A 10,270-nucleotide genomic window follows, 5' to 3' on the forward strand; every position below is an offset into this window, starting at 1 on the left:
TGAGTTATGGTAATTGAATGATGAGAGTGGAGGAAGTCCATGACATGTGCTGTACTGTGGGAACACAGAGCTTGAAGTGTGTCTGTCTGTTAAGATGAGTCTGCACAACTCGACCCACTCTGACTATGCCTTCATACCCCGCCGTCACCATGGTGATGAGAGGGGCTTGCCACAGCAGCCCATAACTTACCCAGAGCCTGCCTGGATGTGACATGTCCTTTTCAGTCTACCTTTGTCTGGAGCTGATTTACGCATGTATATTGGGCACCTTGTATGAACAATTTAGACGATCAAAGAGAGACTGTGGCATAGAGTATATCAGGATATAATTTCACATCATATGGCCCAGTTAAATGTGTCTCACTGCATAGTTATACCTGGAGCCAGATTTGTTTCCTGACCACTGCTGGATGTAGATTGTTTGATATACTGACAGAAACAATTTTGAAAGTTATTAGCTTGCTGTTTTGTGTATAGACCATGGGATTGCTAAGAACATGAAAATTCTATTGCAACATCTAACTTTTATTTGTGAATATCACTGCATATGCCAGTTGGGAACCTCTTGGTAGGACTTGGTATGTTAAATTTAATGTGATTAAGTTACAAATCTATATCAAATACATTATAATTTGTATCTGCAGCCCTAGTATCTCTTAGCCTCAGACTCTTGAGTCACCTGCAGTTTGCTGAATGTTTCTCCTTGTGCTTTTTCTCCATTTAAGCTGCTGTCCTGCAAGCAAGCCAGTTAATTGAATATAGCTTTTACTATTTCACTATTTCATTTTAACTTTGTAGCCTAATCCTGTTCATTCTTTCCAACCTGACCCATCTACGACCCCTCCCACTAGGCGTTCCCTCAGCCTTTAATGCTCCAATCATGAGCTGACCCTTTACCCCAGCTCTTTGTGGGTAGCTTGTTAAGCTTTTTTTTCTATTCAAACATTTTTTTTTTCTCTTCCCCTCCGTCATTGAGCCACTTGAGGCTGCAGTAAACGGAAAGATTGCTTTGAGAGAGAAGCACAAGGATTGGATAAAGCCATGCAGACAGTGAGGCAGCAGCTGACCACCGCTAAACCTTCCTAACGCTCTTTTGGGGAATACACCAGGACAGTCCAAGAGGGAACGTGCTAGAATCAAACTCGTCAGGAACTAAACAAACTAATAGAACAGGAGATGAGAGTAGAGGCAGGAGATGCTTAGACGGACCAAGAAGTGAGTAGGACAATTAACAGGATTTCTAGTGTTTTTGTGAAGACTGTTACAAAAGTATATACAAAGTCTGACATAGGAAAGCATGGCCAACTCAGGTCTACAGCTGCTGGGATACTTTCTGGCTCTGGGTGGTTGGATCGGGGTCATCTCCACCACAGCTCTGCCCCAGTGGAAGCAGTCGTCATATGCAGGAGATGCCATCATCACAGCTGTGGGGCTGTACGAGGGCTTGTGGATGAGCTGTGCCTCTCAGAGCACGGGACAGGTGCAGTGCAAGATCTTTGACTCCATGCTCTCCCTAGACAGTAAGTACCACCTTCCATCTCTTCAACACTCTTTGGTCACAGGGCTGCAGCAGCTACAAGGTTTATGTTATAAAGTTATTATAGTGGCATTGCTGTTGTGTTCAGCATTTTTCTTCATTATATACAGTGGAGTGTGAATAATTTACATAATTGATTAATGTGAAATAAATATTTGTTTAAGAAGAATAACAATCTAAAAGTTTTACTGCAAATTGATGAATGACCAGTGACCTGAAGGTGCCTAATCACGATTGTTTTTGTTTATTCACAGTCTGTTTGTTTGTTTGTTTGTTTGTTTGTTTGTTTGTTTAAATGTCACTGTTTAGTGAACCATCATGTTTATCTGATTGCTGAAAATGTAAGTCCTGTCACTGTTTAAATTAGTAACTGGTGTTCCTCTCAAACCTCACTCAAATGCAGGCCTGGCACAGACTGATGTCTAGATAAATAAAATCTGAAGATTTAGAGCTTTACTATTGCACTTTCTTGTGGTCTCATCCACTGGAAAAGCAATAATGTGCGCAGGCAAAACAACCATTCATTTTCTCTTAGTATGGGGCACAACAAAACTGAGTTTAATGAACTCAGAGAGTAAACATGGTAATGTGTGAGGGGTGGGAGTGAGCAGGAATGTGGGCTTTAGACATAAATCTGCCCTCTGTCATCTTGCATCTATAACTAAGATGTAGTGACTCATAATTAATGGTACACTGAATACATGATCCCACCATTCTTCTGTATGCGGGAATCATTCTATTAAAATATATGGAGGTGCAATTACATCCTCAAGTATTTTAAAATAACTTTTTTTAAGCTTAAATGATACTTGAAGAAATATCGCAGTATGACTTGGTAAATCATTATATCAAAACAATTTGTGTCGTTTTCTTAGCATCAAACTCATCGGCTGTCTCTTTGGCTTTATGACTTGGATAAAGACGGTGTATTGTCCTGCCAGATGAATAGTGACTGTTATCAAAAGAAAAGCCCAGTGTTGGGCCAAACAGCAGAGATATTCCCAGAATGCGCTCTCTTATCCCCACACGCGCACATTGTTCAAACTTGACACAAAGTTAATGTTAAAATTAGTTCAGGGCATTTAAGCAAAATATTCAAGGAGATAATAAAATTACACTGTCAATTACTCACTCACATACTAGAATCATTGATGGTGGAAGTGCTTTACTACAACAATTGTCAAATCTGGGATTGAACCTCCTACCTTCCACCAACCACCATTTTATGTATTTATTTATTTATTTTTTTTATTTATGAAACATTTGATTGTATTTGGATGCACACAAAATACTTTTTCCCTTCCAATCAATAATTTTCCCCTGACTTGATTGAATATGTTACATCTGCAGTTAGAGGAACATGTGATGGGGCTGTGAAATTGTTCACCAGACTGTAGCACTCATCTGATATGGCTGGTGGGTTAGGCAAAGAACTGCTGCTGCTTGAATTTATGACTTCAAAAGTTTGTGGAAGTAATGATTTAACTCACTGCATTCACTCATGTGGTTTGGTTTGCTGTAGATGTGTAGATGTGTAGATAGTGGTGCTGAATGGACAGTTCTGCAAGTGGCATCTGAGCAGAAGTCCTGTTTACCCTGGGTGCTCCAGTATCCTGTCACCATACAAACAGTTACATGTCTTACAAGAACTGGTGATCCCAAATTTCATCAATTAATTTTTTTGTACTACTGCTGTATTCTAAATTAGGTAAGAGATCGATTAAATGTAAAACCACAGCATGAATAGTGGTTGGATTTGTACGTCAGTGTCACTCTGAGCACTTTACAGTGTTTTGGTGTATTCCTTATGCAGAAATTATGAAAAATATGCTTATGGAGAGTGAAAGTGAGTTAAAGTACAGTATCTGAAATGGTGTGCAACTTCTTACCCTTAACATTTAAACATTTTGATAGCCCCTTGCCACCCGCCTTACATAACAGCTAATGTGGTATTGTTAGGTTCAAAGTGAACATATCAAAGTGAAAGGATATGCTGCTGTTTGCTACAGTCACACTGAGCTCACAATGGTGCTCTAAGTTCCTGCACACAAACTCATTCAGAGCTTAAGACTGGCACCACCAAGCTTGCTTCTGAGGCGAGAAAGAGCTCTGTTCTGGCCTGTGCACCTCCTTCTAGCCTCAGCTTGACCCCAAAGACCCCCAAAGTCCCCTGAAGCCCACTGATTTGTCACTGGTCGGTCAGAGGATAGTGTCATTTAACAGGCTGAACCCCCTCACACTCTGTGAAGAGTGGATGAAAAGGATTTCTTTCTGCTGTAAACCATTCACAAACTTCATCAAAAGCAGTGGTGGAACTCCATAAATCACACTTCAAATGTGGTGCCGTCTCTCACTGTGTTTGAATGATGTATATACTGTAGAGCAGATGTCACAAAGTGAAGCCTTTTATGTTTTTGTATATGTGCTTTTTAAATGTGCTGACTGTTGCTGACTTCTCTGGGGATCATAAATATAGTCATTCATCTTCAGTGTTTTTTACTTATAAGGGGTGGCAGAAAAAAACCTCTCTCAGTATGGGTCTGAGGTGAAGTAAAAACTTGATGGTCACTTAGATGCATTGTCAGAAAATACACTGATTAAAGTTATAATAGGTATAAGAGGGGATAGGTTTCCAACTGTCAGAAAAGCATTGCCAGTTAAGTGACTACAAGTGACATGGTGATAACAGATATTACACTCTATCCCTACGGGGCAATTTAAGCACTCTGACCAGTTAAATAGGGGAATAAATAGAATAACTGAACAAAGATCTCTGCAGCTTAACATGAGGACTCATCACAATTGGTCAGCAAATCCTGTGTCAGGACAGTCTGATGTGGTCAATAGCCCTCAGGACAAAAGTGTCCAGGGGGACACTCTGCATGTTTCAGTTGGCGATGATGCATACCATTGAATGTTTTCTGCTGCAACTGTAAAAACTCTGTAGTATTTCAGGTCTGACATTATAAGATTAGCTAAGAGCATTACTAGGCCTCCAAAAATGTTAATCAGACAACTCAAACATTTTTGAGTTGAGTTTGAGGGGATGGGGACTCCTATGATGCTAAAAAAATGACTTAAGAAATTTTAAATAGTTGCAGTCAACCGCATTGTGACTTGCGGATGAAAACAATCAAGCATTGTGCAAACTCCACACTGATCCCACTGTGTCCAACGTGTGGAGCATGCCTCCTACAGCCGCAGCATGACTCCATCTGGGCTGCTCCACCTACTGTCATTGTGCTGCTGTGTGTCCCAGTACTTACATGTGTGTGTACGTGTAAGTATGTGCAGCCCACAGAGTTATGTATGTGTGCGGGTCAGTGTAGGTAGATCATTAGATGGTTGTGACGACAAACATGCTGTGGAATGAGCCGCAAGAGGGTTTTGAGGAGCATTCGAGGTCTGAATACTTGGCTGTGAATACAGTGAAAGGAGAAATTAAGTTGGTGAGAGAAAGAACCCTCAATAACTTTATCTGATCATATAAAGTAAATAGAAATGCTACACTACAAAATAAGGAAGTGAAAACCTGTTTTATTCAAAATATTGTCACATTTTTCTGTTGTTAACATTGATCTCTTTCTGTTTCCTCTTCACTGAGATATTTAGTTTTGTACATTCTTGGTTAAAAACATGTTCAAATGGACAGTGGTGGACTGAAAGTGGTCACCATTTGCATAGCTTCATTCTTGTCTAATCTAATTTTCTTCAGTGTTTTTGACATGATTGAGTAATCTGTCTTCTCTTATATCTAGTCCACATCCAGACATGCCGAGCCCTCATGGTGATCTCTGTGCTACTGGGATTTATGGGCATCATCATCAGTGTGGTGGGCATGAAATGTACTAAAGTGGGCGACAACAACCCCACCACCAAAACACGGATCGCTGTCACTGGTGGAGCGCTTTTTCTGCTTGCAGGTGAGATTATACTATATTATACGGCATGTATTTAAGGTCTTTATGTTCTACTGGTGTAGTGTTCATAGTAGAGCGACTGCTCCTCTTGATGTTCCCTGGACAACACCTCCAAAAGATTCTCTTCTGCCTCTCAAAACCATGAAAAGTAACAATTTGAAGAGAGCAGGAGGCTTTGTCTAAGGAGTTAGCTGTAGATCATTTAGATAGCCATAGACAGACATGTTTGAAGAGTGGTAAACTGAAAGTGGCCATTTCTGATAATTATTAAATGTATCTGTTCTACTTTTTCCAGGTCTATGCACACTGGTGTCTGTGTCCTGGTATGCCACTCAAGTGTCTTATCAGTTCTTCAACCCCAACACCCCAGCCAATGCCAGGTTTGTCAAAATCACACATTTTTAATCAACATTATTCTTGTTTTGGTTGAGTTATAGCAGCTAAAGCAGAACAAACTAGAACTGTCTTTGTTTGCATTAAGTCATGTCTGAACTGGATATCTTCAGGTACGAGTTTGGTTCAGCCCTGTTTGTGGGCTGGGCAGCAGCCAGTCTGACCATCCTGGGTGGCTCCCTCCTGTGCTGCTCCTGCTCCAAAGAGGAAATGAGAGGGCAGCAATATTACCGCCAATCACAGCCTTCCACAACCAGGGAGTACGTGTAACCCCGTCCCCACAAGCACAGCACCCAAACAGACAGCACAGGACAGGTTTTACACATTCATAGATTTGCTACTCAAAACCAAAGACTGCAATAAACAAGATATTCTTCTATATCTATTCTTCTACATCTGCTGTTCACACCCTTACATGCCAGTATCTAGTAAACAACCTTTCTTTATGCAAACAACTTACCTTATCTAAGTGACTATAGGGCATGCTTTGATAAGACACATATCCTGTCCTATGCTTCCAGGTTGGAGCTGTGTCATGTACTGTAGCTTCAGCTCAGTTTTTGTATTCACTGCCCGCTGTTGCAATTGCAGTTTATAAATACTACAGAAATAATTATTATTATCATTCAGGATGGGTAGTATGTCACATGTACTGGGGGATGGGGAAGATCTGTAGTGTTTATAACACAGCCACAGTTGCAACAGTGCAAACATGTGATCATTGTATGTGTATGTGACATAATGAAGATGTCTCATTCAAAAGAATGTGTGTTGTTAACTGTTATCAATACCAGTTTTAACCTAATTATGTAATGTCTCATGAACTCAAATAACCATTAGTCACAGCAAGCTATGTTTTGTCATGTAGCTAAAAGTGAACAATAAGCTAACCGAAGCTACTAAATGTTTAAATCCATTTATTTGGTCCTTCTAATAAGCTAATTTAAACATTGGTTTAAATTAACTCGGGTCTCCCTCTACTTCAACACTATGGTTTCTACTGAATCACTTCCTCTTGCAGATAAAAGACATTAGTTTCTAGGAAAGCCGCCTCTGTGCAGTAGCTTACTTTGAGAGGGCTTTATTATTCTCTGATGGAAGAATGTAGGTCTTTGAAAGCCTTTTGTCTCTTTGAGTAAGGTTGTAGGACATCACTGGGCTGTCAGCTACAGCTGTGCCCTTAAAGACTAGTCAAAAACAATCGGGTTCAGAGCAGTTTTCTCCCTAATACCTAGAGAAGCCATGTTCCAGAATGCTTTCCTCTCTGACCTTTGGATATGTTAGTGAAGAGGCCTTTGCAGGGCATAACACTTTCATGTTGGATTAATTTTCATGCTTTATGAATTCACCTTTCAGCTTTAACCTGCTTGTTTAACCTGCATCACATATGTATGTCTCATGACATATGTAAAAGCTTATGTGGTCCTCCAGTCCTCTAACCCTTTGTCTCTGGCTTCTTTCTTCTTCTCTTCTCTAATTCAGGGCAGAGTTGTTGAGTGAGACTAGTTTCCATGAATGATCAGCCCCGGCCCTATTATCGAGGACTGTCCCAGTGTCTACCCCTGTTCTGTACTTTAAACACTATCTGTTGTAGTTACATTCTAGTTAAATGCATTGATCCCCTTATTTCAGTTTATTTGTGAATATGGACTTTCAAAGAATATCTCCTCTTAGAACCAGCACTACCTATATTGTATGCAAGCTAACATTGGTTGCATCATGTGTCTTTTGTTGTGCTGATTTATTGTTTTACATTTGGTTTGTAATTGTATGTTTCGCTGTAGTTTCTTAGTTTTTTTTGTTTTTTTTTAATGTCACAGTACTTTCACTGAAACATGTTTTTTTTCCTTTTGAATTGCAGAACAAATGTTAAAACTACCCCACCAGAGAAAAGGGAGCAGTACTTGTAGTTTGGGAGAGTCTTCAGGCCTTTCAATTTTTTAAAATGTGTCTCAAAACCATCTCACTGAAGTTCACAAAACAGACAAAAATGGCAGTAATACTGACAACAATCTAAAATTCTTCTGTCTCACATGGTCCTGGAAACGTTGAAGCATTGAGCTAGTCTGTTTTGTAGTTTCAGGAGAATCTGTCATTCAGGGTATGTTTTATGTAACCTGTTACTATGCCCAGGTGTATATACCACCTATGTTTCTTTTTGTGCTACTTTAATGTTTTACTACTGCCTTATAAATAACATGTGTCTTTAACTAGAAGAACTCTTGGGAATTTGACAGCCAGCATATCTGTCTTTTCTAAAACTGAAATGAATGTGAAATACTGTGGAATTAAATTTTGGCCAAAATGCTTATATGAAGTACTGACTTCAGCAAGTGGGATGAAATGGTGGTCAAGATCTGATTTGGAGAGTCCCCCCTTGAAGGTCTCCAGTATGAGTAGTGGCTGCTCCATGGTACCGCAGCAGGAAAATCCCCTCTGCCTGGCCCTGTGTTTGGCTACAGGGTATCTCCAAACAGGGTGCAGATTTACTGAATTACACCTTCAGATGACCATTCCTCTTCATTTATTAAACCTTGTTCAACCAATTCCCTTAAAAAGTAACTCATTATTTAGCATAGATATTTTAAAGCTATCACGAGTCGAGTGACCCACAGTGACTTCAACGAGGCAATGACGTGTGTGTACATGTGAAACAAGAGTGGTACTTCTCTCCAAACACATGGTTTACAGTTGGGTAAAGCCACACTACATGGTGGAATCGGATGTAAACATCAAATGTAGGATAATATAGGATATTTTGTATTTCTGATGGCTTTTGTCACATTTTATTTCATATTTTTGGGAGTAAATTTAATTCCAGGTATATAAATTACCACTTCTAAACATGTACAGTAAATATTCCTTAAAGCTTATGACACTGTGCACAGAGAAGCTGTGTACAGACTGCAGAGAATCCATTGTGCCAATATGTGTAAATATCAGTCATAATATTAGACTGTCAAAATGTACTGTACTGTTCTGTTAATATAAAACAACAACTGTTATCACTTGCATTTATTTACCATGCCTTCTTTTTAATATTTGCCATCTTGTTGTGTACCATCTCATTTACACCTGTATGTTTCTTTTAAAATAAAGTAAACAGAACACATATATTTGCTTTGTTTTTTCTCTTTGTATTGGTCCTGACTTGGCATTCTTTCCCCAATCCGGTCTCAGTCAAATCTCACCTGCCTCCTGCTGTTCGATAATTGTAGATGTGAAATTCCACTTCTGCTCTAGTGGGTTATGGCACATTCTCCCTCAGTGGACCAGGCCAGTGTGTGTCCTGGACTGAACCGAACGCTACTACAGTTACCATGGAGCTCGTAGAAACACAACCGATAACAATACAACAATGGCAATGGGGGAAACAGTACAAACATGCTGTGGCCATCAAAGTGTTCTTGTGTTTACGCTTGCTGTGCCAATATAAAGTGTGTATAGCCCTGAATATTTTAAATCAGAATGCTCTTTTCAATAAACACACACAAAATAAAAACTGTTAAGCAAATGATTTTAAAAGAAATGCACAATCCAAGCAGCACCATACAGGGATGCATTTATCAAAAACAATAACAGAAATTCTCAGAAATTCTAATAGTCAAAGTTCCACTATGTAACCACCTACTTGCTTTCCATGGAGATGTTATTGCTTTACTTGGAATGTTCCACAGTCTGGCATTGTCTCTCTTAGATTAATTTTATTAGAAGTGTTTTTATTGCTCAAGAATACATGTATTCTGTGCATGCACTGTAAGCGGGTTCACAAATCACAAACTTGGTCTTGTGGAGTCATCTGATTGTTTCCATCAATGTAAACTTAATGCTATACTGTGGAATATTAATGACCTCTCTGTGTAGACAAGCAGGTAGCAGACCATTCGCCAGAAAAGTTGCATGGTGCACCTTTAACAACAGTGTACTTAAATCGAGGTGTGTGAGAAAGAGGTGGTCGGACATTTTGCTGTGTGTGTTCTGTGCATTAACAAATGTTGTTGTGAGGACGTCCTGAGGCAGAGGTGGTGGGAACAGAGAGAGGATGTGAAATCTGTCACACAGCTGATATGTACGAGCACACTCACAGCTCACTACATGGGCTGCTGCTAAACACACAGTAAACACGCTCGTCTTTGCTCACTAATGCCTGTAGACAACTTAAAGGTGCTGTAGGCCTATGCCTGACCTTAAAGGTGCATTGTATTTTTCTGGGTCTGCTGCCTGCTTGTTTCTATGAATATGTAATTTCACTGCCTGTAATGACAAAATATGACATCGCACAGGTCTATCTTACATTTATTTAATTACACGTGGTTTTATAGCTCAAAAAAACAGGCATTAGGACTGTGAGCGGGGTTGCTTCTCCACAGATCTGACCTGTAACTTGGTTTGCTTTGCTCTCCATGAAGATAGAAAAGTT

At 39.7% G+C, this 10,270-nt stretch overlaps 1 protein-coding gene across 1 annotated transcript; it reads left to right on the forward strand.

Moving 5' to 3' along the window:
• Positions 1-835: 835 nt before the first annotated feature.
• cldn19 (claudin 19) lies at positions 836-8,964 on the forward strand. The gene is made up of 5 exons (XM_020936894.2): positions 836-1,520; positions 5,296-5,460; positions 5,753-5,837; positions 5,964-6,110; positions 7,712-8,964. The coding sequence occupies exons 1-5, from the start codon at positions 1,298-1,300 to the stop codon at positions 7,758-7,760; spliced, it is 669 nt and encodes a 222-aa protein (XP_020792553.1). The 5' UTR covers positions 836-1,297; the 3' UTR covers positions 7,761-8,964.
• Positions 8,965-10,270: the final 1,306 nt, after the last annotated feature.

This window comes from Boleophthalmus pectinirostris, unplaced genomic scaffold (assembly GCF_026225935.1).
Source record: "Boleophthalmus pectinirostris isolate CB_2022bp ecotype Guang Dong unplaced genomic scaffold, ASM2622593v1 HiC_scaffold_3, whole genome shotgun sequence".
NCBI classification, from domain to species: Eukaryota; Metazoa; Chordata; class Actinopteri; order Gobiiformes; family Gobiidae; genus Boleophthalmus; species Boleophthalmus pectinirostris.